The sequence below is a fragment of the Eubalaena glacialis genome, chromosome 6 (genome assembly GCF_028564815.1).
Source record: "Eubalaena glacialis isolate mEubGla1 chromosome 6, mEubGla1.1.hap2.+ XY, whole genome shotgun sequence".
Lineage (NCBI taxonomy): Eukaryota > Metazoa > Chordata > Mammalia > Artiodactyla > Balaenidae > Eubalaena > Eubalaena glacialis.
In genome coordinates this window covers 84734675-84760878 of record NC_083721.1, presented here as the reverse complement: position 1 = coordinate 84760878, position 26204 = coordinate 84734675, and the positions used below count along the sequence as shown (strand labels likewise).

At 47.4% G+C, this 26204-nt stretch overlaps 3 protein-coding genes across 6 annotated transcripts in view; 1 reads left to right on the top strand and 2 right to left on the bottom strand.

The window, feature by feature from the left end:
- Positions 1-10657, top strand: part of YEATS2 (YEATS domain containing 2) — a 108583-nt gene extending 97926 nt beyond the window's left edge. For 2 of the 3 annotated variants that reach the window (XM_061194433.1, XM_061194432.1), the window contains exons 24-31: positions 433-535; positions 1463-1536; positions 2618-2697; positions 3649-3850; positions 5499-5725; positions 6613-6687; positions 7422-7495; positions 8885-10657. In XM_061194433.1, the coding sequence (XP_061050416.1) occupies positions 433-535; positions 1463-1536; positions 2618-2697; positions 3649-3850; positions 5499-5725; positions 6613-6687; positions 7422-7495; positions 8885-8993 (944 nt within the window). In that variant the 3' untranslated portion in view covers positions 8994-10657. Of the gene's footprint in view, positions 1-432; positions 536-1462; positions 1537-2617; positions 2698-3648; positions 3851-5498; positions 5726-6612; positions 6688-7421; positions 7496-8884 lie in introns of those variants that run through there. The other variant, XM_061194434.1, reaches the window with a different exon arrangement.
- A 3211-nt stretch (positions 10658-13868) lies between these two features.
- Positions 13869-20412, bottom strand: MAP6D1 (MAP6 domain containing 1). Its single transcript, XM_061193353.1, has 3 exons — positions 20013-20412; positions 14924-15041; positions 13869-14361 (listed from the first exon to the last, which is right to left on the bottom strand). The coding sequence occupies exons 1-3, from the start codon at positions 20390-20392 to the stop codon at positions 14281-14283; spliced, it is 579 nt and encodes a 192-aa protein (XP_061049336.1). The 5' UTR covers positions 20393-20412; the 3' UTR covers positions 13869-14280.
- Positions 20413-23887: 3475 nt separating this feature from the next.
- PARL (presenilin associated rhomboid like) overlaps positions 23888-26204 on the bottom strand; it is a 62447-nt gene continuing 60130 nt past the window's right edge. The window contains exon 10 of one of the 2 annotated variants that reach the window (XM_061193351.1): positions 23888-24213. In XM_061193351.1, the coding sequence (XP_061049334.1) occupies positions 24102-24213 (112 nt within the window). In that variant the 3' untranslated portion in view covers positions 23888-24101. The remainder of the gene's footprint in view (positions 24214-26204) is intronic. The other variant, XM_061193352.1, reaches the window with a different exon arrangement.

Below are 26204 nucleotides of genomic sequence, written 5' to 3'. Positions count from 1 at the left end.
ACTAAGATAATGCTAAAAGTTGATAAACTTAGCTGGAGAGGTGATAAGCAAAAGGATATTAGAACTTAGAACAGGCCAGCATTGTATTTTAATGTGGCATTGTTCAAGTGTGTGTGTGTGTGTGTGTGCGTGTGTGTGTGTGTGTGTGAGAGAGAGAGAGATCTCACATAGCACTGTGGTTAGCCCTCTAAGGAATATCTAAAAAGCCACTTTATTGCCCCGCCTTGTCATGAGACCCAGGCTAACAGTTCTCCCCTTGTCTGCTGATCCTGTGATGATAGGCGCCGTCTCAGCGCCCTGGCCATGTCTCTGCAGCAGCTGCTGTGGCAGTGTCCTCACTGAGTTTCCATGCAAGAGCTTTTGTTTCTGCCCGCACGTGTCCTTCCGTCATTGAACCCTAACAGCTCTCTCATTGTTGCTCTTCCCTTGTAGTGAAGACTGAACCAGAAACACCTGTGCCAAGCTGCCCCTCTCAGGATGGTCACACAGCAGTGAAAACAGAAGAAAGTTCTGAGCTGGGAAACTATGTCATTAAGTAATTATTTCAGTCCTCTCTAAGGGAGTTGTGCTTTCGGTGTGTTTATGGTACTTTTAAAAAACCATCCCTGAGACAGCTGCATATGTGTAGAGTTGTGTGTATGAGTTAAGCCCTTTGATGGGTGGAAACCTGTCCGTGTGTGGTGAACAAGTATTACCATTTGCTGCACAGCTCAGGAGTCTTCATTTAACCCCTTGACGTGACCTCCGAGCAGCACTTGATTTGTTGCCTCAAAAGCCTCTGGTGCAGTTACAGATCCCCCTCCATTTGAGCTTACCAACACGAAGTTTCTTTGCTGAATCTTTGGGTATGAAATTTTTCATGATGTAATTACCCAGGTGTGTATACATTTTGTGTCAGAGTATCCACACACCTGCCTAATCTTAAACAGCTGCCTTTTCATGGCCCATACAGACTCAGTGCTTCTTCTAAAAATACTCCCTGAGATTTTCTAATTTCCGAATTGGGAACCCACCTCTGCATATTTTGAAGTATCTCAAACTGCTGGGAATGGTAGAAACTTAGCCACTTTCACATGACAGGTGACAGCATGAACTGTAATAACCCTACGATAGGCATTGTATGATAGAATTCCCTACTCTAGTGACAATCACATTGCAAAAAGATTACGTGGCTATTTAATTTTAAAATATAGATAAAATGAAATGTCAGGTTTGCATAATTTGTCATTCTTGGGGTTTCATCTTAGTGTTGACTTTTTAAGCATTGAATGCTCTTCATTTATAAAGGCGGCTATGCATAGAAGGAAGGACATACCAATATAGTTGGTTTAAGTTTTAATTCCCTTGGAAAGGAGAAGTATATACATAAATTCATGTGTGTTATATGCACATACACACACACACAGTTAGAAACTGCTCTGTGCATTCCCTACCTTAATTTTCTTTTCTTTATCCTTCTCAGGATAGACCATTTAGAGACTATCCAGCAACTCTTAACAGCAGTAGTAAAGAAGATCCCTTTAATCACTGCAAAAAGTAAGACAATACTGAATATATGGATGCATTTTTTTTTTTAAAGCTGTGAAGTACTTGGGATATTGAGTCAACTTGAATCACTTGGTGTTGTAATTAATACTGACATTGTAGTTATCATAGAAGGTTTTAGCTACAGCTGCAGCTCATTTGCAGGGTTTTAGAATTCACAATATCTTGGTCAGTTAGTCTTACTATTCTCACGGTTTGATCTGCAGAAGGAATTTTTTTATCTTTCATCTAACACTCACTCTGTAGAAATGCACGACTGTCAAGACCTCCTGCAGTGAAGTCTCCTCTATCCCTGCCCATTGTCAGCAAGACTGAACAGTTTGCTTCTCAGCCCCAATTGCTCTGACAGAATCAACAGCCCTCACCAAGGGCATGACCGACAGCCTGTGGATACTTAGGCGTCGGCTCTCGGGCAAGATCACCCGCGAACATTTAGAGGGAAGGGATGAAGCAGATTATCATTTACATTCATGGGAATATGAAAACAATAGGCCAAGTACAGACTACCTTATTTTTTTCGAGCTGTAATAGCAAAGAAATTATTTCTTTTTTTCCCCTTAAAGGGGTCATTTTGAGGTAGCTCAAAGTAAACTCAGTGGTTTTTCTAGCCCAGCAGGAAAAAAAATTTTTTAATCTTTTTTAAAAAATTCAGATACAAATACAGAATATTAGAGCTGAAAGGCAGTTCAGGAACCATCTTTCCGAGTGGTCTCATTTTACAGTTAAGAAAACTGAAGCCCAGAGAGATGATATAGGTTGCCCAAGGCAGCTTAGTGAATGGCAAGGCCAAGGCTAGATCTCAGGTCTCCTGTTCCCAGTGGAGTGCTATTTCCACTTATTTTAATAGGTAGTCTACTGCCATGAAGCTTTCTCTACCAGAGAAGCTGCTTTCCCAGGGAGGGCTGTTGTTTTGAGAACACACGAATGAGTGTGTTACGTTGCATCTGAACTTGCCTGTTGAGGAACATAGCCAATAAAGAGGTCTAAAGAAACTTTTGGACATGCTTCCAGCAAATAAGATTTTATTTAAATCATAACTTTATTCAGAGTTTGCTGGATATGTGCATTCTAGGTGAAGATGCCAGCTGTTTTTCTGCAAAATCTGTGGAGCAGTATTATGGCTGGAACATTGGGAAAAGGAGAGCTGCTGAGGTAATCCCATGTTTGCTGCAGGCCACCACTGAGAGCCTATTAGAGAAAATAACCAAAACACATGTGCATTCTGGCTGCTTCCATAAACCTCGTCACATGGAGCAATGATAAATTTTGCAGCATGTTTTGTTAAATTTTTTTTTTTTAACTTTATTTTTTGGCTGTGTCGGGTCTTCATTGCTGCACACAGGCTCTTCGTTGCGGCGCCAGGCTTCTCTCTAGTTGTGGCATGGGTTTTCTCTCTCTAGTTGTGGCGCGCAGGCTCTGTAGTTTGTGGTGCTCGAGCTCAGTAGTTGCGGCGTGCGGGCTTAGTTGCCCCGTGGCATGTGGGATCTTAGCTCCCCTACCAGGGATCGAACTTGCGTCCCCTGCATTGGAAGGCAGATTGCTTTACCACTGGACCACCAGGGAAGTCCCTCGTTAAATATTTGATGGTAGAACTTTTTCCTTAGTTAAAATCTCATTCTCCAAAGACATGTAGCTAGCCTTTGAAAGATCTACTTTTTCCTGCATTGGTAAAAATTTCTAAAAAATTTTAAAGAATTATATTAAAATTAAGTCAAGTATTTATTACTCAGTGTGGTAGCAACTGTGCCAGATAGTAAGGTTATAAGAGGAAGTAGCAGGTACAAAGGCATGCTTAGGAAGCTTTGAGAAAGTCAGTGTGATGAGTTTGGGTAAGGCTGGGAAGGGTGGGGAAGTGGGAGAGATCACAGGTTAAGACCAGGTGAAACACCTTATAGGCCAAACCTAGGAATTTCAGTTTTATTTTATAAGCATTAGGTAAGAGTTCTTTTACTTTTTTTAAAAACTGAGGAGTAACACCATCAGATTTTTTTTTCCTTAGAAAAAAATGATTCTAACAAGTTAGCATGGTAGTGTAGAGTTGGGTGATTTATTTGAACACGCTAAGTTGAAGAATTCTCCCCCTCCCCCCTCAATTTGTTTAAGTGGCAAAGAGCGATGACAATGCGAAAAGTCTTACAAGAAATACTGGAAAAGAATCCAAGATTTCATCACCTGACTCCGCTTAAAACCAAGCACATCGCTCACTGGTGTCGCTGCCATGGCTACACCCCACCTGACCCCGAAAGCCTGAGGAGCGATGGGGACTCGATCGAGGATGTGCTGACCCAGATTGACAGCGAGCCAGGTGAGCACTGGTGGGACTCGGAGCACCATCAGCAGCCGAGAGGTGTTTCCTTGGAGCCCACGGTCACCTCTCAGCCTCCATGGTTTTCGGGCCACATCAGCCCCAGCAGTTTTCAGTGCTCTTTCCTTCAGCTGAGGTGGAGGGACCTGAGGACTCCAAGAGCTGCCTCAGAGAACAGGAGCCCACCCTGGGTGTCCCGCCCACCCCCCAGGATGGTCCCTACAGAACTATTTGTGCCCAAGTGTCCCGAGTGTTGTGCCCCAGCCAGGAATGTGCTGGCCCGTGACGTGCAACAGGAACACACTGTTCATTCAGGAGCCCCCTTCCTCAGCATCATTTCTCCTTTGAAGACCTTCTTGATCTAACTCCTTTCTTTGTGGTAGAAGTGACTTCTTCCTTTGTGACCTTATAGCCACCCTCACACAGACGAGTCTTCTCCCTGAAGATGGGGACGATATCTTATTTGTTACTTTATCTCCAAAACCTAGCCTGGAAGTGCACTGTGCTGGAGGCACAGGTTTAAACAACTAATAATGTTGCAGATAAAATTAATTGTTTTATGATAAAGACACAAATAACTGAGCTATATGTGGGCAGGGGTGCAGGGGAGCTGGGTATACAACACATATGGGGAAAATATTTTGAGTTTCACCTTAATGAATAAGGAGTGTTTTCTCCTCTCAAACCCGTTTCTGTAGAAAAACAGATGCTCCACCTCCCAGTCTGAGGGAACCTGGAGCACAGGGAGGGTCTGGGGGGGATCCCTTAAGACTTAGCACAAGTCCCATTTTCTCCATGAAGCTTTCCCCAGAGCCCTAACGCAGGGTGGCCTCTCCTTTCTCTGATCTCCAGTGGTGTTTAATATCAGAACCTTGAGGGTTTGTCAGATTTATATCTAAGCTTTTTGGAGAGCAGAGACCATGTCGATTACTTCTGTGCCTCACCCGTAGTGTATGTAAAGCACAATACTTTACCTGTACTAGGCTCTCTGTTAATATGACTGATTGATCTGTGAGCATCCTGCCAAAAAAAACAGAGAAAGCCAGGAGCTGGATGCTCTACCTCCATCCTGCTGGCTGCCCTTAACTCCCATCTTGTCCCAGTCTGGACCTCACTTATTTATCTATAAAGTGAAAGGGATGCACTAGAAAATTCCCAGAGCCCCTGCTGGCTTTAAACTTCTAATACTCTTTGTTGGGCTTTGTATAAATCAACTTATTAAAGACTGGATGCATGGTATACACTAAAATGTTAGTAGTACTTATCTCTAAGCAGAACATGGATGATTTTTAATTGCTTCATTGTGCCTTTCTAAATTCTCCAGATTTAAAATTTGAAAAAAAATTAGTGAAGTGGGAGGATGGCCTCGTTTTTGGTGGCATAAGTATGAATTATGTGCTGTTTTGACTTAGAGTGTCCTTAACAGCACATATGTTTTAACACAAGATGCCTGTCTTGGTGCTTGTCTCCCTTATGAATTACTAGTTCTCATAATTATAGATCCATAGAATTTTAGAACCAGAAAGAAGGTCAGCTCCCTTGATACTTACCCTTCTTCTCTGGGTCTCAGGCTATTGGTCCCTTGGAGATGGAAAGTCCCTTTCTTTTGTCACCACAGCTGTCATAAGACTGATTACCTCTCATTTAGAGTGCCCGTCATCATTCTCCTCTGCTGACAACCTCTGCCGGAAACTGGAGGACCTGCAGCAGTTTCAGAAAAGAGAGCCAGAGAATGAGGAGGAGGTGGACATCCTCAACCTCTCAGAGCCGTTAAAGATAAACATCAAAAAAGAACAGGACGAGAAACAGGAAGAAATGAAATTCTACCTGCCACCAACACCAGGCTCTGAATTTATTGGTGACATCACGCAGAAGGTAGGGGACTAAGGCCTGTGCTGCTGGATCCCTAACCAGGTGCAAGGTGCTCGGACGTTCAGCCTTAGAAACTGATACCAGACTTTCTGGTGAAGCAGGTGTATGACTTCCTTCTGCCTGGTAAACCTGGGCTCTGCTCTCTGGGCACCTGCCTTCCTACATCAGGGCCCTTGGGCAGGAAAATGAATTACATGTATAGCGAGGCTGCTCGTTGAACGTGAAACTGAAGCAAAGGCAGCTAGATGTAGGCAGTTTTTTACTTTTCATCTCCTCTTTTCTCATTTGCTTCAGTAGAAGCACCTTTCCCTCATGAGGCATGTCATAATGAGCTCTCCCTGACACTGTAATAGCTCCCAAGTGCCCTGCCAGGGTGTGGACGTGGCACTCAGTGCCCTTATGGTACAGGAGAGAATTATCTACCTACCTCCAGTGGAACGCAGCCTTGCTTCAGCATCTGCCTGCTGCACGGCTGCTTGGGATCCAAGTGATGAAAGACTAGTTTTTTTTCACCTACAGAAGGAGATGACAAATGGGGCCGTTTCCAAGTATATCTTCATCACCTATTGCAAATAGGGCCTCAGAGTCTGATTCCAGGCTTTCCAATATGTTGCTCCCACTGTCAGAATTCATGGCAAATCCTACGTTCTCTCATGAAGGAGATTTGGGGGTAAGAGCAGGATTATAATACCATTTTTAACAATCCCTTAGAAACATGGAGTGGTAGGATAACAGATTTTCTGGTTGTTATATTCTGTGTTACTTCTCCGTGAGTTTTGTCCAGAATGTTTGTGGAGTTATTCTTCCACCCGGACATCATCTTGGGTATCAGAAGCGTGCTTGTTTTTCACGTAGACATAGGAACAAATGGCTTTCTTCTCCTCTTCCAGATTGGGATCACCCTGCAGCCTGTGGCGCTGCATAGGAATGTGTATGCGTCGGTGGTGGAGGACATGATTTTGAAGGTGGGTGCCTGTGGGCAGCAGAGGGGCCGTGAGCTGCCGTCAGGGGCTGAAGCGCTGAGGGGCCAGCCAGGCAGGACAGCCTGGATGCCAGGCTGCTTTGAGTAAGACAAGGACAGAAATGGAACAGAGATGACAGGCTTTACGATTTCTCAGCTTATTCGGGCTTAAAGTTTTCTCTTTCTTTTCCTTCTGATTTTTAAGTGAATTAAATTGTAGTTCTACAAGAGTTTCTGTGCTGATGTCACTCTAATGATATCTTTCAGTGCCATTTCAAGTGCTTTTTAAGTAGCCTGAGGTGAGAGTCAGAGGTCTCAGTGCTTAAGGAGGTGACTCACATATCACAACAACAGAAACAGCCACAACTGTCCCATCCCTCGGTGAGAGGATGACAAAACCAGGTTCCTTACCCAGCCGGATCCTAGCTCAGCAGTTCCTTTCCTGGTAGATCTCCTCCAGGAGCAGGGATACCTCACAAATAGCCCTCACCTGTTCTCCTTAAAAATAATGTCTGATTAATGAAAATTACCCCCTTCATAATTTCTCAGAATCATAGCCTCTGTAATTGTGGGCTATTATTTGTGGTCTATTATTCGAACCTTTAAATTTTTCCTTAAGGACTTTTGATCCTTAGATACAGCTGTTTCCAAGTTTAGGGTATGGGATGGGGTCAGCTGCATCCCTTCTTGCCAGCAAGCAGGTGGCCCTTTTGAGAGTAACAGCATCTTCTGTTGTAGGCTACAGAGCAGCTGGTCAGTGACATCCTGAGACAGGCTTTGGCGGTTGGATACCAGGCAGCATCTCACAACAGGTACCGTTATCTCTTTAGTTGGTGGTATCAGGCTGACAGATATTTCTTCACAGTTTAGTTGCCCATCATGATGTTTTAGACCTAAGTCAGTTCAGTAGGAGGTGTCAGTGCTTGGGACATTCTCAGAGGCAGACAGACTTGGGGGTCTGCTTGGTTGTTTTGAGACAGTCTCGTGGTTGTGAGAGGTCTGTATCTTCCCCGTCTCTACTGCATAGACCCTGTTCAGTAGGACTCTGATATGTTACAGGGCTGAACAAATACCAGTTCGTTGCCATTGAAGATAATAGCAGTGTTTCTTTCGTGTCAGATTTAGGGCCAGGCACTGCATATATTACCTAATTTGTTGTTCATTTCAGAACTCATACTCCCTTTTTAGAAATCAGGAAACCGGGCTCTGAAAGGTAATCTTGCCTGGCTTTCCCAGCGAATACATGATAGAACCTAGAGTTAAACTTGGATCTCACTAGCTCTATACCCACAGGCTCACCAGTGCTCTTTGCAGCCTCTCTAATTGTCATTGATTGGGACGCTGAATTTTGCTCTTTTCCTGGGCCCTGAAAGAATGATAGACAGGCATTCCTTTCAAAGGAAACAAATTTATTTTATTCCGTTGTGCTTAAAGGCTGTCATAAATTTATATAACTTTAACAGAATACCTGAGGACATGAAGAGACCTAAATCAGAGGAATATGATTAGGTCAGACTTGACAGGAATGTAACACATCAGGCAGTGTAGAGAGGTCTTTACGAAAAGTGGGGAACAAAGGAGTTCTAGTAATGCCGCTTCTTATCCTGCTGGAGATCCAGGAATGGGCGGAGTGCCTCTGCAGCCCCTGCTCGCCTCTATGGTCCCAACTGTGAAGACACAGAGTGACCTGAGTGCTTTTGATAAGAACATTGAACATCACACTTGGCCTGCCATAACTCCCATCTCCCATCTTTCCAAGAGATGGGCTCTGTGGTGCATTGAGTCAGCTTTCATTCGGCTGAGACTGAATTACAGCAATAACATTCTGTTCTGCTTTACTTCCTTTCTCTTTTCTCAATCCCCAGTCTTTTTTTTCTTCTTCTTCTTAATCATTCAACCACCTTCTTGAAATCCATCTCATGCCTGTGGTAGGAAGTCATATTTGAGCCCTAAATAGGGCTGACCGGGAAGAGGGTAGGCCACATCTCCACCAGAGTCAAAGGAATTAGTGGGAAAGAAGAGGGGGAGAGAGAAGGCACCTGGCCGCTCCCCATCCCCAGAGTGGCCCTAAACCATGCCTATCACTCATCATCATCCCCATCTGCTAGAGCCTGTGCATGGGATGGTCCTTTCGGTAACTTAATTGATTAAATTATTTAGATATTTGAGAGAATCACTAACATCTTTGTTTTTTGGACCAGGATTCCCAAAGAAATTACAGTGAGTAATATTCACCAGGCCATTTGCAACACTCCTTTTCTGGACTTCCTCACAAACAAACACATGGGGATATTGAATGAAGATCAGTAAACAGAATGAAGATGCCCCTAGGAAAGCAGGATTCGAAGTCTTGAACTGTGATGACTCTTCTGTTTGGGAGAGAAGGTCGTTTTCTGTGTGCCTCAGAGTATGATGGCTACTAAACCATTGCCTCTACTTAGTAACACCAGTGTTCAGTCCCAGGTCAAATCCTTTTAGAAGAGAAGTTTGTTTCCTGATTCTAGAGTGAAGCCATGAGTGGATGCATGCTCTGTCAGCTTGTATCTGTTCCCTCTCTGTGCAGGCTCCATCAGGGTCTCAGAGCAGGGTCAGGCCCCATGTATCAGGCCCTTCTGTCCTCTGCGTGTTTTCCAGGGGGCACCTTGGGCCTGAGTCTCCCTCCAGGAGGCGGAAAATGAGTCTGGCAAGCTAGAGATTTCACCCATTCTGTGGGCTGGGGTTACAGGCACCCCGCCCAGTTACCCTGATAACATCTGGAGGAGGGCTGGGCTTCGGCACTCAGACCCCGAGGATCGGCTCAGGAAGCAGTGATGCTGTGCGGAAGACACACAAGCCTGGGAGGCTGCAGACTGAGAATGCTTCTTTCATGGAACACAGGAGCATTACTACAGCCAGTCTCAGAGCATTGTCAAGGGATGGACAGATCCCAGCATAGGTCAGGAAAAGGTTTGACTACAACCGAGAAGCTCTTAGCCATAGACAGCACCCACAAAGCCCGGGCACTTGGCAGACTCAGGCCAGCTTTGAGTGTGTGCCGGGCAGAGAGCTGGTTCCTCACCATTGGCGTGGTCTGCAGGAGCTTCCGCTGCTGAATCCACGTTGAGTGGCCGGTGGGGAGCAGCCCCTTGGACAGTTCATCCTATCCAGTGGATTTGGTGTCTTGTTCTTCTCTGTCAAGGAGTTTTTCCCAAGAAGAAAAGTGTTTTAAACACTTGTGAGTGCCTTAAAGGTAGAGAAAGGACTGTCAAAGCCAAGACACAGGGATGTCAGTGCTCAGAAGCAGTGAGAACAGATTGTCATAAGCAGAGGCCATCTCAGTGGGAGGCAGAAGTGGACGGAAAAAGGAAAGTTAGCCGTGCCCTGCATGATGTCCAGTTTCATTATAGACACTTTACCCCAATCTTCCTGACAGTCTGTGTAGAAGTAAAGAATTTATTCTCAGCAGTTAGGAATCTGCTCCAAGAAAAACTGAAAGCTGTGAGTCAGAGCCAAAGAAACTTATCCAAGCAACATAATTCATGTTTTCATGAATCCTCTAGATGTTTGAGTCAGGAGAAGGCAGGGAGGCAACTACGAGAAATCTGCCCTTCTTTTTTCAGCATCTGAGGACTGCAGCTGCAGAGGGAAATTACTCAGTAAGGCAGAGGGCATGTCCTGGCTTAGTAATAGAACAGTTTAGTAGTAAAGGCTCAGATATTCCAGACATAAAATACTCCAGGCAGGGTTAATGGGCAAGTGTAGACTCACTCAGCAGTGGACTGCGACTCAGAGCTAAAGGGTGAAGATTTGACCCAAATGAGAACAGAGCCAGTTACTACAGGTGTGAAAGCCTCAAGAAATGATCTTTTTGCAAAAGAAATAGTAAGCGATTTAACAGTCCCCATATATGTTAATGTTGCAAATGTATTTGTATCATAATATGTAACATAATTGTGTAACAAAAATATCTACAATAAATCTTTCAGTATTTGTGATGGGTTTTTCTGAGTTTGGAGCACTACACTTTGGTAGGGTTTTTCTTACATTAGGTCAAAAAGAGCTGGGATGAGGCAAAGGTATAGGTGTTTGTGTACTTGAATTAATTCTTCCACTTCTTTCCAAAAAGAATTTGCAGCTACTTAAAATAAGGATTACAGTTATATAAAAATCGAAAAAGTTTTGGAAAAATGCATGTTGGTCCTGGCCATAGTGGTTTCTGACAGCTTGGAGCAAAGGAAAACTACCTGATTGATTGAGCTCAGAGCCTCCTCAAAGCCAAGGCAAAGAGTAAAACAGCTCCTGTTGTCCAATCAAGAAGCACAATGGTTCGTCTGGCAAGAATGGGTCTGTGCTGAGGCCAGAAAGAAGTTACTCCTGTGACCCAGTCCTGCTGGGACCATCTGCCATCACAGTGGCTAAAAAATTACAGCAAGTGCAGAAATATTTCAGAAATGACTATTATTTATATCCACCCTTAATAAGAACTAAAAGCTTTGAAAGCTTTGGTTCTTCAAAGGTAAGAAGTTCTTTGGGGAGGAGGCCCTGTGATACAATCCAAGTATGTAGCTTTCTTGGGACCAGGCTTCACTTAGTGTCAACCTTTAGGGAGTTGAGTGGTCTGGAGGAAGGAGACTAGGGGCATTGATTAGGCCCCCTTCTTGAATGTTATTTGTGTCAGCCACGGTTTTGACAGGAGCCACGGGACAGTGTCACAGTACCTTAATCGGGGGCTCCCTCTTAACTGACTGAAGGCACCTGTGTGAGTGAGGCCAGCGGAGCTGATCCTGCTCAAAGGGTCCCCTGTTGGCCCAGGGTGGGCTGCATGGCCAAGGTTCTCTCAAAAGCTGCTTTTTGGAGTTTGGCAAAAAATCCTGGAGTTATTACAAGGATGAAAGTATTAGCGTTTGTAATGGGTTTTTCTGAGTTCGACTCACTACGGAGCTGTCAGTCTTGGTCTAAATGACTGTGGGTGAAAGGACCCAGGGGCTTCCCTGTGGTTGGGCCTCCTCACGGCTGGTCCAGGCTGCTACTGCAGTGCTAACTTTGGTCATGGAATAATTAATTTGAACTCTTTCCTTTGGCTAAAATTACCTAACAAGCAGATTAAACTGCTTTTTAATTTAATATAAAAATGCTAATTATATAGAAACTTTTAGCAAATATTGTAAGGTGTAAAAAGTTTTTAATTATCCATAGTTCCCCATCTCAAAGATAGCCACCATCAGTATTCCAGCGCGTTCCTTTCGGTCTTCCTCCGTTTGTGTCATACATATGACCTAGGTGAGTTGGGACCGCGTGGTTGAGGCTGTTACCATCTCAGTTGCTTCTGAAGGCGACTCCGGTAACATAATGTTAAGGCCTTATTAAGACCTAGTGGGAGGAAGCTGCTGCTTCAGAATCCAGATCTAATAATTAATGAAGTCTAGTACGGAAGGCTGTTGGGTTGGGGTGTTTTTGAAAAGCTGTTTGTTCCTGGGTGTGCAGGATGCCTTCCAGAGGTCAGGCCTCTCCCAGGCGGTGGTGCTCCCACCGCTGCTGCGGTGCCAACGCTGCCAGCATGGGAGCCTGCTTTACCCCAGCTCAGTGAATGGGCTCTTGGGACAGGCTCTGGGGGAGGGATGGGCATGGCTGGCTATGCAGTGTGACACAGGCCGGGGCTACTGAGAGGGCCTGTCAGTGGCATCAGATGGACCAAAGCTGCAGATGGGAGTAAAGCAGGCTCCCGGGAAGGGGTGCTTGGGCAGGAGAGAATAAGTACAGCAGCTGTGCTTTGTTGGCCATTTACTGTACTAAGCACGCTGCACATAAACACATTCTCTTGGCGGGGTGGGGAGGGGAGTGGCATTACCCATACTTTGCAGATAAGGAAACAGACGCTTAAACTGCTCCCAGCTAGTGAGTGGAGAAGCCAAGATTTGAGCCCAAGACTAGCTTCAAAGACAGTCCTTTTACCCTAGGCTCCTGGCGGGGTTGGGGGGATATGGGTAAGTGTAAAAGAGGAAGTTCGTGGGTTCTGTTAAATATTACTACATACGACACCAGTGCGACTGCAGCCCAGGGTCAGCGTTCTCAGAATCTACAAGCCTCCAAGGGAGAGCAGCAGTAGCCATGGCACATTCAGTCCTCTAAGAGGAGATAAAGGAAGACATGAGAAGGCGTTCGTGTTTATAATTAATTTAAAGAAATAAGTTAAACTGAAACAGTATGTTTGCGTTTTAGTAAAATCTGAGATTGTAACCATTAATCTGTTTGCTTCTCACAGAATGCCCAGCACGCAGTCTCTTTTCCCTTAGAAGCATCTAACGTGCAAACCAATGAAGTCTGAAATAATAGAACCCTTTGTGTAAGCATATGGTTTTGCTTTTCCCTTTAAAATGATTCTCTCAGAGCATTTCCTTTGCTGGAATGTGCCAGAGCTGGGAGCTAGTACCTCTGAGGGGACTGACAGCCCCTTGCAGCCTGAGCTGGAAACAGGGCCCCGCCTCCGCTCTGAGCTGCTTCTAAAACCTGAATGCCACCTCCTGTGGTGAAAGTAAATGCTCACCTGGCTAAGCCACCTGAGGGCTGGAAAGGGGTAAAGATCCAAAGGGAAATCCTTGAGCTTCCTTACCAAAACTGTCCTTAGCTTGTGCCTCTAATCTCTAAAAGGAACACAAACTCCTTCAACTGTTTCGAGGACTGCTGTGCAAAGAGGGGACCGGGCTAGTTCCAGGTGGCTGCACTGGCTGGAATTTGTCGAGAAAGTCAGGAGAGGGCCTTCCAAAAACAGAATGAGCTGCCTCAACAGCTAGTGAGCTCCCTGTAATGCGATGACGTTTTCAGGTCTTTCGGGGAATGAAGCTAATGCCACCCTTCTCCCAAAGCAGCTCCCAGTTCTTAGTAGAGTAGTTCCCATCTAGTCATCAATACGTTAAGGGAACAAAACTGGAGTCAGTAATACTAAGGTAAATGTCATTCACTCAGTACTTCACTCGTGCCAAGAAATGTTTTGTTAAAACCAGGGTCATCTTGGCCATAAAGAAATTGTCTTTAAAACTGAAATCCTATGATGATTGATATTCTGCTTCTTTGGGAAACTCCTTCCTGGTTACTTAGCATCATCATGAGTCACATGCAGGTGATAACCTAAGAAAGATTTCTTCTACAGCCTGAACATGTGGGGCCGTTGGTGGGACTATCCAAGGACACCACCTTGGGTTACCATAGGTTATAAAATTATCGTGCAGCCTGCAAAAACAATAACGTGGACATTACTAGATCTTTCAAGGACCTGTTATGTCCATATTCCTCAGCCCTCAGCGACCAATTCAGTTCACAGAATTGATCAAGTTCTTCAGATTTAAAAAATGAAGGGTGGCCAAAAGAGGCAATTAAAAAAGATCTGAAGCCTTCCGCACACGTCTCTGAGGCCCAGAGCTGAGCTGGGTGGTGCTGTGTCCCTCTGTGCCTCTGCTCTGCCCGTGGCCTCGTGCAGCTTGGAGAGGAAGTAGTGCCCCACGGTGAGAACGGAGGACCCTCCCCCTCTGACAGCAGGGGCCGTCTGGTCCTGAGACCTCACCCCAGTCCCCGGGCAGTGGGTTCTGATCCTCTGTGGCTGCTCGCTTCTCTCCGTGGGCAATCACACGTTGAGGATCCGGGGAGCTGAGGCCTGAAAGATGGCTGAGGGGTTAGGGGCGAACTTCTTCCTCACCTCAGGGACCTGGAAAATGAAATGTGGCCACAGATCAGTGGGCCTTTCCCTCGACTTTCCCCCTCCCCGCAGCTCCAGGAAAACAATCCCCTCCTCTTCGTCCTCGAGAGTTGGGACTGCTAACCTGAAGGGGTTCCTGCGTTAGTGGACATTGGCCAGATGGAGCACGTGGACCTTCGTTTCTCCCTGAAGCCTCCTTTGGGTTGAGTCAGGAAGCTGAACAGCCCCACCTCCCTTCCAGCTCCTTACACGAACGCCGGGGCTTGGACAGCTTGTCACTAGGGGTCAGTGGTCAAGGGTAAGATTGGGATTTAGAAGGGAGGGGACACCCTGCTCCCCAGAGAAGTCAGCACTAGGGGGACACACACGTGGCTAACGACAAAGCAGCACCTTGGCTTTCTGTTCGCGAGGGACAATTGGGTGCTCAGACACCACTGTCCCTGGCATAATGCCATCCTACACCATCCAAACCTGACTCCTAGTCCCTAACCTGGAAAAAAAGCCTCTGTCCTCACACCCCCTGCAGCCAGGCACCCAGCCCCTCACCCTGCAGCACCAGCTTCAGACTGACCTGGAAGCCAGCCCCGGGGCTGCTGTCCCATCCAGAGCTGTGGGTTGTGATGACTGCGGCGGGTTTCACCTTTGTGGATCTCGATGGCTTCACTCCAGTCCAAGCCTGGAATTCCTGTCTGGAACAGAACACATCACAACCTTGCACAGGGTCACCCGTCCCTTCCCCTGACCCTTCAGAGGCCTCGGCCCTTGCCCTGTGCTTCTGGAATATTCCTGACCAATGTCCACTGCTGAGATGCTGCTCTGGCTGCAGATGTTCCTTTCTCCCCTTACAAAGGCAGAACTAGCAGAGGAAGTGTACCCCAGACAGCTCCACCGGAAATTTTCTCTCACGTTGCTGGGGAGCAATAGGCACAGGCTGCACGGGGAGTAAGCAGAGAGCTCAGTCAACAACTGGATCCTACTCATCCCGAACCGCGAGCTCCCGGCGTGTGCTGGGCCTCAGAGACAGCACGTTCCAGCCCTGCCCTCCAGGGCTCCCTATCTTGCCTCCGGGCCACTTGAAGGGGCCCTAGAGGCCCAGAACCAGCGAAAGTCGCTTGCCTGCAGCCCACATCTCTGGTGGCCCTTATGTCCAGAGGAGGTGCCGGACCGGACAGCACACTGCACGGTCCTCCACACCTGGTTACAACTGAGGAAGAAAATGAGGCTCAGTGTTATGTTTAGTTTTTAATAACTTGTCTTATTAACTCCTGCAAAAGAGTATAAATCATAGTGACCATCTCAAGAAACTAAAGACAGCCTGGCGCTGTGGCTTTTGTATGGCGCTATGCCCGCTGGCACTGATGCGCGGGAGCAGGGAGGGACGGTGGTCTGCACAGGGGGTAGGTGTTGGCTACTTGGAGGGAAGTGACAAGGCTGGCACGGCCTAGCTCCAAGTGCTCAGAGTAGCATTCTTTTGACAAAGACTTAATTCCTCAATTCCTCTTTAAAAAAAAAAGACCTATTTTAATTCTATCAACTCCCCTACTAAATGGCAGAGACCTCCTGTGCCCACAGGAGCCACTGGCCAAGGTGATGTTCTGAGGAAAAGGGTCCAGATGGCCAGAGGCAGCACCCACATTTGGGCTGGGTCCACGCCTATCTCACCTCATCCACAACCCTGGCCAGGTTTCAGGCCTTGAGGTCAACAAAGCAGCCTTTTCTCCTTAGCAGCACAGCTGGGCACCACTGGGCAAGACACGTGTGCAGGGAGCAGCTGTGTCTGTGGTCAGCACTTGGGTACCAGGAGGTGAATTGGGCCAAGGCCCTATTGGATAACTTTTGCTTCCAAAGCTGCAAGGTTTCAAAGACCAGCTGCCCGAGCCATCTGCTACTCTGTTTCTCCTGGGGAAGCAGGTCCTCCCCTGGGTGTGCCCTTCTGTTCCCACACTGAGCTGAGCCTTGGGTCTGGCAGCCCAAGCCCGCTGCCCCAGGGTGGCTGCAGGGGTCCCAGAGCAGGAAGTGACCAGAGCCAGGGGCTAGAGCAGTGCCTATGGCTGCTTGTGGGGCAGGCCTGCTGCTGGAGCCCAGGTGAGAGGGGGGCCGGCAGTGGGGATGGAGAAGGGATGTTGAAGACAGACTCGGCAGGGCCTGGTGACTGCCCAGGAGATGAGGAGGGCAGGCTAATGGCCTGCCGAGGAGATAATACCAGGACTAGCTGAGTCCACTGTGCCTCCCCTCACCAAGCAGTTTCCACCACTGTCCACCTCATGTGAGCCTCAGCTGGACCTTGAGGGCCGCAGTCCCTCCTGCTGAGGGGCAGGGAGCCACCCAGGGCACTGCAGAGCACCCAGACTGAGGATCCTGAGGCCTGGGCTCTCAGGCCAACATGGCTTCAAACAAATCCCTGAACTTCCCTAAGCCTTCCCGATGGGCACTTGGAAAAGTGGGAGTCAAGTCTGACACTTTGACTGTTGGCCCTTTAACTGACTCACCCGGGAAGGAAAGAGGGATGACTGGGCCAGGGGTGCTGACACACCAAATTCTGGAGGGGAGGCTCTGGGAGGAGCTGGTCATGAGGAAGGACCCAGGCTGGCAGTGGGCAGGACCCGCTGCCCATCTGGGCGAGTGAGTGACGCAGGTCAGTTCTCACCTGGAGACCAAGGGCCAGGCGAGGCAGGACCTGCTGGGGTGGAGAGGAGTATCCCTGGGCTCTCTGGATCTGTTCATTTCCTTTGTTTTGTAAATTTCTTTAAATAGTTCGCTTAGGTAATGTGCATCTTTCAAGAAGGTAGGCGGGATGGAGTTGCTCATTCCAGTAGTAGAGCTGGGAGATGGAGGGTCCCTGAGGTCAGCTCGCACGGTGCTGGGGGAGCCAAGTTCAGCAGTGGTCCTATGTCTCTGCCAGGTGACCCAGGCAGCTAAGCTCTTGCTATTTCTGCTTTACAGATGAGGAAAGGGTCAGAGGGCCCAAGTGACCCAGCAAGTTTATATACCAGGAAGGAGAGCCCTAGTGAGTCCCAACTCTTGCCCAACTCAGTACTTTTCCACCACTGCCAGACACAGGTCAAGCAACTAACTGATTCAGAGGAGGCAGCATCTTAGGGGATGATAACCTATTGGGGGCACAGATTTGGTCTCTGAGGCAAGACACACTTGGGTTCTGCTCTGCTCTGCGTGACCTCGTGCCAGCCACTCAAGTTCCTCGTCTATACAATGGGGACAGCAACTTATTCCAGGGCGTTATTGTGAAGTCTTGGGGAGATAATCTGTGGGAAGTCCTAAGCCTGGTGCCTGGTACGTGCCAAGCAGAGAGTAATAACTAGTACCTTTAGTATCACTGGAGCTGGAAGGACCCAGCAGGACATTCAAACCTGCCATCTGCTCAGCAAGGGTGAGGGACGGCTTCTAAAAGTCCAGCCTTTGCTTGGACACTTCCAGTGAGCAGGAGATCAGCACCACGTGACCTTACCCATTGCAGTCAGTTCTACTTATTAGAAAGCGCTTCCTTCCCTAAGCTGAAGCTATCTCCCTGCAAGTTCCGCCCCCATCTGTGCCTGGAACATCAGCCACTTGAAGGCGCTGCACACCCAGGACCTCTGGCCTTCCAGACCTGTCACCATTCAAGGCCCTTCCAGCTGGTTCAAGGCCCTTCCAGCTGGTTCAGGGCCCTGTCGTGCAGCAGTCGGCATCGTCCACTGCCTGGCTGGGGCCCCAGTGCTGCGGCTCAGTGTCTGCCCTGCCCCTGACACCCCTGGCTGCATTTCTGCAGCTCAGCTTGAGCACATGTCCCTGAACACAGGACCCACCCTGAAACAGCCACTCCCCATCGAGTTCCTTAAAACCTGCATGCCCGTGAAGGAACCTCTGGGGAGATGGAATGTTCCACATGTCTGAATTATGGTGGTGATGCCCAGGTGTATACAAAAAGTCATCCAGCTGTACACTTATAATGGATGAATTTTACTATATGGAAATTATACCTCAATACAGTTGATTTTAAAAGTAATAAAATTGAAGGGGAGAGTTCATACCTTTTGGCCCTTAATTCCACAGGTAGGAATTCATACTAAAGAAATTACTGTATAAGCGAAGATTTAGCTACAAGAATGCTGATCAAAGGAGATTTTTTTCTCTAAAATTTTTTGTTAAACGTAATACATGTACTTTTTTTTTAGAGCAGTGGTTCAGGGAATTCCCTGGTGGTCCAGTGGTTAGGACTCTGTGCTTCTATTGCAGGGGGCATGGGTTCCATCCCTAGTCGGGGAACTAAGATCCTGCAAGCCATGTGGTGCAGCCAAAAGAAAAAAACAGAAAAACAAAGCAGTGGTTCAAAAGGGCAGAGTGAAAAGTCCCTCAGTCTCCTTCCACCCCTGGCAGCATCCACAACTCCTTCCCCTTCTTCCTCTCCCTAAAGGTTACCATTTTCTCACACATCCATGTAGAGACATCCTATGCTTATTTCAGCAGATATGTATGCATCAATAACCCCTTTAAAAACACAAATAGTAGCAGATGTATCGTTCTGCATCTTTTTTGACATCTTCTATTATCAGTACATTCTGGGCTTCCCAGTAGCCCATCCCATGGCAGAGCTATAATTAACCAGTCCCCTACATCAGTAGGACAATGGAACTGTTTCCATTTTCTGCTGTACGTTGTTGACACGTACCTTATACTCCTTAGCTCCCACCCCATGTTCAAGGTTACCTGTAGGGAAAATTTCTGCAAGTGAAGTAACTAGATCAAAGGAACAGTGTTTTTAATAGCCCCAAATTAGAAACACCCTAAATATTTAACGACATGAGAATAGGTTAATATTTGGACATATATATCAATATATGGATAATGTATATCCATAAGATAAAATACTGCACATCCATTAAAATTCATGTTGTAGAAGAGCATCTAGTAACACGGAATGACATCCACGATACGTGAAAAAAAAAAAACACGTACAGTTACAAATCTAACTACGCAAGAATTATAAACAGATATGCACTCAAATGCATGTTAAGGATTAGAAAGAACTACAAGTTTGGGGTAGGATTAAGGGCATACTCATTTTCTATGCTGTAATTTCCGTAATTTCCAATTTTTCTGATCACTGTTGTAATAAGGAGAGAGAAAGCCCTCAGTTGCCCAGGGGCAGAACATAGGCCTGTCCTCAGTGAAAGCCAGGTCAGCTGCCCTCAGTCACTCAGTGGCATCTCTAGGGGACCACCCACTTGGAAGCTCTGCATTTGGTCCTCACCACCAATGCCCCCACAGAAGGCGCTGCCTCAGGCAGTTGGCCCGCGAGCACCCCTCCTATGGCTAGGCCCACCCGGTGGAAGTAAAGGGGAAGCGGATTTTAACTCGGTCGAAGGCAGGCTTTCTGACAGGACTGCCCGAGAGGGCAGCGAGTGAGGTAGTGAGCTCGCCGCCACGGAGGTGCTCGCTCGCTCACTCCGAGTCTGATCGGGGAGCATCGAAGGAGACGCTGGCAGTGCCAGGAACCAAAGGGGATGACCTCGAAGGCCGCCCGCAGCTCTCGAAGTCGTGTGGGATGGGGGCTCCAGGCGCCTCCTCCCTCCCGCCCACCCTGGTCCTCCAGGCTCCCCAGCTCAATCTCCTGGGACCAGGGGGTCTGCGTACGATGCGCTCTCCTGCCCCCAGCCTCATACCTGTACGATGTGGTCGCCGCTGCAGCCGCATCTGCGTCGCCGACGGGGAGCACGTAGACCCCCCGGCTGTAGGGCGCGGGGGGCTTGATCCTGCGCCCGCCCGCTCCCGGCTCGCGCCCCAGTGTTGCATCTCTGGGCCCCGCGGGCGCCGTCCACACGCCGAAGTCCCGCTGGTACTGAGTAAGCGGCACGTCCCGGCCGGGGTCCCGCGCGCTTGCGGGGGACGGGCCCCTGCGCGAGGTGGCACCGCCCAGGCCCGGCTTCTCGCTCTCGAGGTCGGAGTAGCTGTGCAGGGTCAGTGGCACGGCCACGTCGGATCGGTCCAGCTGGTTCCAGCGCCGCGCCAGGCAGCAGAGGCGGCTGATGCAGGGCCACGCCATGCCGGCCCCGGCGCCTGGCGCTCGCTGGACTCCCTGAGCTCCGGGCCGCTCCGCCCCCGCCCGCGGCCCCGCCCTCGCGGCCCTCCCGGCGCCGCCGCAGCCCCGCCCCCCGGCCTGGGGTGGCCACCCAGGGAGCGGAGGGCTGGGCGACAGCCCTGCGAGGCCAGGGCCGCCTGTGCAGGGCTGGAGCGGGGCGCCGGTGAGGGAAGAGGGTAAGGCTGGAGGGGTGCAGAAACGGGGCTGGGGTTGGAGGAACTGAAACGACCGGAGGCACAAGTGTCCAACTTGAAGAATGTCTAATTTAATCCAAAGTTCCCTAAATGCTATCTTATAATTTAGACCTGGCTTCGCAGAGGCCGAGGGCCGGATGGCGACAATTCCTAGCTGATCGCCCTCCGCCAGCACCCAGGCTGCAGCCCGCCTCCCGGAGGGTCTGTTGGACCCCGCCGACAGGGGACAAGCCGTGGCTACCAGATTACCAGATTTGCGCGAGGCTGCAGCGCGGAGCTCGTGGGCACGCAGGGGGGAGACGCGCGATGAGGGGATCACAGGGAAGACTTGGGGCCGCGCTTCCCATAGAACGTGGGTTTGAATTAGCCGTTATGATGCCAAATTTGGGACATCCAATTCAGCTTCCACTGAGAATTGGCATTAGCCCTCAATTGCTATTTCCTGAGGCCTAAAATCCCTAATTTTAAAGCATGGCCATAAAGGCTTGCTTATAAAGCTGCCACAAATCTTTGGCCACTATGCTATAAAAGTTTCTCTCCCTCCTGTGCAGAGCTAAGTACAGGTAATCCTCCAGGCTATAGGTCAGTTTAATGCAGGACAGGGTATCAAACAGCTCCCTGGCCACATGCAAAGGCTTCCTGAATATTTGACACTAGCCCTCAGTATGCACTGCAGACCAATTACTAGTAACACTGTTGAAACAGCATTAATTACCCAGTGCTCCATCTCAAGCATATACTTGGACAGTATCCAGCCTGCACCTCAGAGGGAGGACTGCAGTACAGCCCTGGCCATCAGAATACAGATTCCTCTCCCAAACCACTGCCTATCTTAGCTCGAAGGCACAGCAAAGTGACACAACGACTGCCCGAAGTGGCAGCAGTTCAGCTGCCTTGGCCAGGCCATGGCCCAAGAGGCAGCAGCAGAGGAGCCTGCGTACCGTGAAGACACTGGGAGATTACACACCTGCTCAGGGTACACTGGCTTTGTGTGACTTATGTGTGCCAGGCCCTGCCTGGGTCAGCCACCTGGGAGACCGGTGACTAAAACACTCCGTTCTGCAGAAAAAAAAAAGCAGCCCTTCTTGTTTTGATTTCTTCATTCACTAAACAACAGTCAAAGAGCACTTACAATGTGCCTGGAATAATGCTGGGTGCCTTCAGGAGGTTTACAGTGCAGTGGGTGACAGACGTGGAAACCAGTGTAATAGAGCTAGCCTTCCAACAGCGGAAAGAGGGCCAGGGGCCTGGACTCGCCGCCCGTCGTGAGGGAGGGTAGTGGGGTCGGGTGGGAATGCAGGGTCCAGGGGCCAAGGGTTCAGCCACGGGCAGCAGAGGCTGGGCCACGGAGGGCCTTGGTAGCCACACTAGGAGTTTTCATAGGTGACAACAGGAAATGACTAAAGTGTTTTTAGCACTCTGTGGCCTTGTGGAGAAGTACAGGACATTTTAGAGAGCAGCTGGAGAACAATCATAACAACAGTCCAGGTTAGAAACAAGGGACTGAACTTAAGGCACTGGGAGTGGAGAGAAGGGGCTGGATTCTAGAAATGAGAGGTGAGAGAGGGAAATCTAGAATGACCCCAGGTTTCCGGCTTAAGCCAGGAGTGATATTTGATGTGCCTGCGTAGCGGGGTCCGAGGACCTGGAACTATGCCTGGGACATAGTTCCATACTGTCTACAAAGTAGACATATGTACTGAGTGACAGCTTAGAGATATTCAGTGGGTCCAGAGCTCAGAAGACATCCTCACAGAGATAACTGAAGCCACAGAAATGGAGAGAGACGAGACAGCTAAGAGTGCACTCCTGGGACCCCACACTTCAGAGGACAGTGGAGGTGGCACAGGCTGAGAGGCACGCTAGCCAGGGAAAGCACGGCCTTGGGGTGCTCACGTGTCAGCAGAGAAGCCAAGATGAGAAAGCAAGATACCCCAGCGGGCAAACAGGAGAGTAGGGACAGTTGCCAAAGCCATGGACAGTTAGGCTTGTGCTTCTGGAGCTGGGCGCTGACCTCCCAAGGCCTCTCACAGGTAGGTAACTTGACCTTCCAAACGTTCCTTCTCTAAACATCACAAAGCAGAGAGAGCAGACATGTCTTTGTTGCCTGTTTTCCGGATCTGCCCACAGACGACATGAATTTCATTTTGGACTCCATATGGAATGTCCATGTGATCTCAGCCTCCCATCCCATCTCTGAAAAACACTTCTTGTCTCATCTGTAAGTCACAGGGTTCTTAGCATAACTACATATTTAGAAATGTCAAAGCACAGCAGTGTGACCTTGGGCAGTTCCCACACATCACCGCCCTGGTTCCTTACTGGCAAAATGAGGGCTGGGTTAACAAAAATTCTCTCTCCTTAAAGTGACATTAGTCTAGACTATTCTAAACTAGAACAGAGTCCCCTGCCTGGCAAGAATGACCGGTACTTTGCAGCAGAGAAGAGTCCGGCTTGGTGGGAAAAAGAAGAAGAACCACCATAACTGGACAATTCCTATGTGCTGGGCACATGCTGCCATTCAGCTCTCAACACCGTGTGAGGTGAGCATGGCTCCCTTCCTTGTCATGAAGCCAGGCACTCTGTGCCCGCCACCAGGCAAGCCCGGCCCTCTCCAGCGCAAGGTGCAAAATGTGGTATAACCTTTTGAGATCAACCAAAAGACTCAAAAACTCTACTATAAATCCTTTCAAGAAAAACTTTTAAATTCTCAAATCACATTTCCTAGAAATAATTCTCAATCACGAGGACAAGTGAGTTCCACTACAGTGAAGCTATGATGATGACCTCTGTCTGCTATGTCAGTAAGATGCTCCACTTCAAAGAATGTACATTTTCCAACATAAGATGCTATTAGGCTCAGATTCAAGTCTGAATTTATCCAAGATACTTCCTTCTAATTCTTAATTTAGCTACAATTTTAACCTAGAAAGCAAAACCTAAAAGTAGCTTTCTGTATATGCCACTCACTGCCACGAAACATTACCTACCTTTTTGGGAAAATTTAGAAAATATTGCAGCTGTTATTTCAGACCCATGCCAGAGAGAAGATGCTCTTAACTTTTACCTGTCAACCAAGCAAGGAAAGGGGTAGGTAAGTAAGAGTAAATATTTAGCAGAGGTGCTAGAAGGCCAACATTAAAAAACAAGCGCCTCTGAGTTCCAATCAGACCTTTCCATGTACTCAAACTATGTTAAATATAACAACGAACAGCAAGATTCCAGGGCAGCATTAGTGCTCTTCAAAAGAGACATATACCCGCTGTTTACAAACTAGAGATATAAACCTTTATTTCACAACTTTGTCATAATTCATTTTCTAATGAGACATGTACTGGGGACATAGTTTAAAATACTGCGAAAGCTAGATGCTCAGTGTCTTCCAGGCAGGAGCAAAGATGTGGTCACTCCAGGGCCGATGCACTCCTAGGGCTTCAGGCAGCATGGACCAGTCGTACCAGTATTGTCCAACCCCAGTTTTACTTAGAGCCACCTCCTTTTTTGGGGCCGTTAGTCCTCATTTCATGCCAAATTTTCACTAGAGGCTCCCTGTTCTTCCAAATGAGTTCATGACCATAAGTAATATACCATCTGGGGAAAAGAAAAACAAACCAGGTCCAACATTCAAACAGTATGACATACAAATGCCAAGTACTATGATGATATCAAGCTGACATTTTAAAAACTGAATGCCACTGTCATTTACTATCCAGCATATTAAAATAGCTGATTAATTTATTTAATGTAGATCAATGACTTACCTTTAATATACAGAATACATAAAAGATGGAAATAGGATGGGACCACGTGTGACTGCTCCAAAACTGTAAGTACTTCACACACACTACTTTTAATTCACCACAACCCTGCAAATCAAGTATCACTTTTCCCATTTACAAACATGAAGAAATCAAGTCTGAAAGAAAGTCATTTGCCCAAGGCGCTAACAGCTTCTAAGTGGTCAATCAAGCACTCACTTGCAGGTCAGAGTGATTCTAAGCCTGGACTCTTTTTATTATGTCAAGTGTAAGAAATGTCAGAATTAGAATTAACTAATAATGATGGCTATACTAATTTAAATGCCTCTCCTTCCTCACCTTCAGCCTGGCTACACAAAAGGATCCAAATTCTGCCCACCTTTTAAAATACAGCTCCAATCCCCACCCTCCCGTTAAACAATGCCTAAAAGCAGCCTGAAGCACTGAGCCGAGGAAGCTGAAACACTGAGAGGTTTAGCAATTTAACTTGCTCAGGCTGCACAACTAGGAATCACCAGACTGAGACTAGAACCCAAATCTGACCCTGTAACCTGTGCTCTAACCGCGGGGCTGCACTTCAGCCTCTCGGAGCACCTGCTTAAGCTGAGGAACACACAGGGAGTGAGACCAGAAGCCCACAGGCCCGGGGTCTGCAAGACCAGGAGCTCTACCCGAGGGCAGCACAGGCTGCAGGAGGAGCTCAAAGGCACCTGCCTCCCCGGGGAGCTTCCCTGGAGGAGGGGGATTTGAATGGCTATTTTAAAAAGCTTTTGTTATTGAAACTTTTATTTTTGCCCTGGTTTCCCCAAACAGATTTCATGTTCCCTGAGGCAGAAACTAGATTTTGTTGATCTTTCATCTTAGACACCTGACTGAAAAAATGCTCTATTCAACTTAATTGACATCAGAATGGCAGTTTAATATTTTAACATTTTTTAAATGTTTGGAGCATGTATTTTTTTTATTACAAAGGGCTTGAATTGTACCTGAATCTTAATTCTCACTAAATATAGTTAAAATTTAATCATAAAAAGTCACCATTAAAATTTTGAAAAATGATCAGTAAATTTACAGAAAGAAAAAAAGCATTTTAAAAACATGCAAATTAATTAACAGGCATGTAACAAAATTCTTTTGGGCTTAGAGTGAAGTTCTCTGGTGAACTTAAAACAAGAGAAAAAGGATCACCCTATGATTCAAATGCAATTATAAAACTCTTACAAGAAATGAAACACTTGTCGGGAACTCTCCATTAGTAAAGTGTCTTCTCAAATCTTTTTAACCTACTTATTTCAAGCAAAGAGTCAAACACTTTAATCTTACAGGTACATTGTTTTGATTATACTCATAAGTTCAAATGTAATTGGGTCATTCGGTTAAATTAAAATTAGGAAAATATTTCAAACTGACTAATTTTTGAGGTATCTTTTTTTGTTTGTTTTTGGTAGCAGCCTCACAGTCTAGTGCTCAGTCTGAAACTCCAGCTCTGCAATGACTCACCGTGCGACCTTGGATAACTCCCTTCTTTAAGCAGTTTCCTTTCTGTAAGTTGGACTACCTCACAGGATGTTAAGAGTATTAAATTACTCCTTAGCGCAGGCACACAGCAAATACTCAATATACATTAGCTATCATTACTGCAGCAGTACAAGGTGAAGACCATAAAATGTGGTCAGGGACATAAAGTCAAAGCAATGTGCAGGAGGTTACCAACAGATCTTTACCTTTTCTATCATCTTTAATCTAGACTGAGGAATGTTTACCATTAAAGATATTAGAAAAGATGAATTCTAGATATGACCAAGATCTAGTATATGAAAGGAG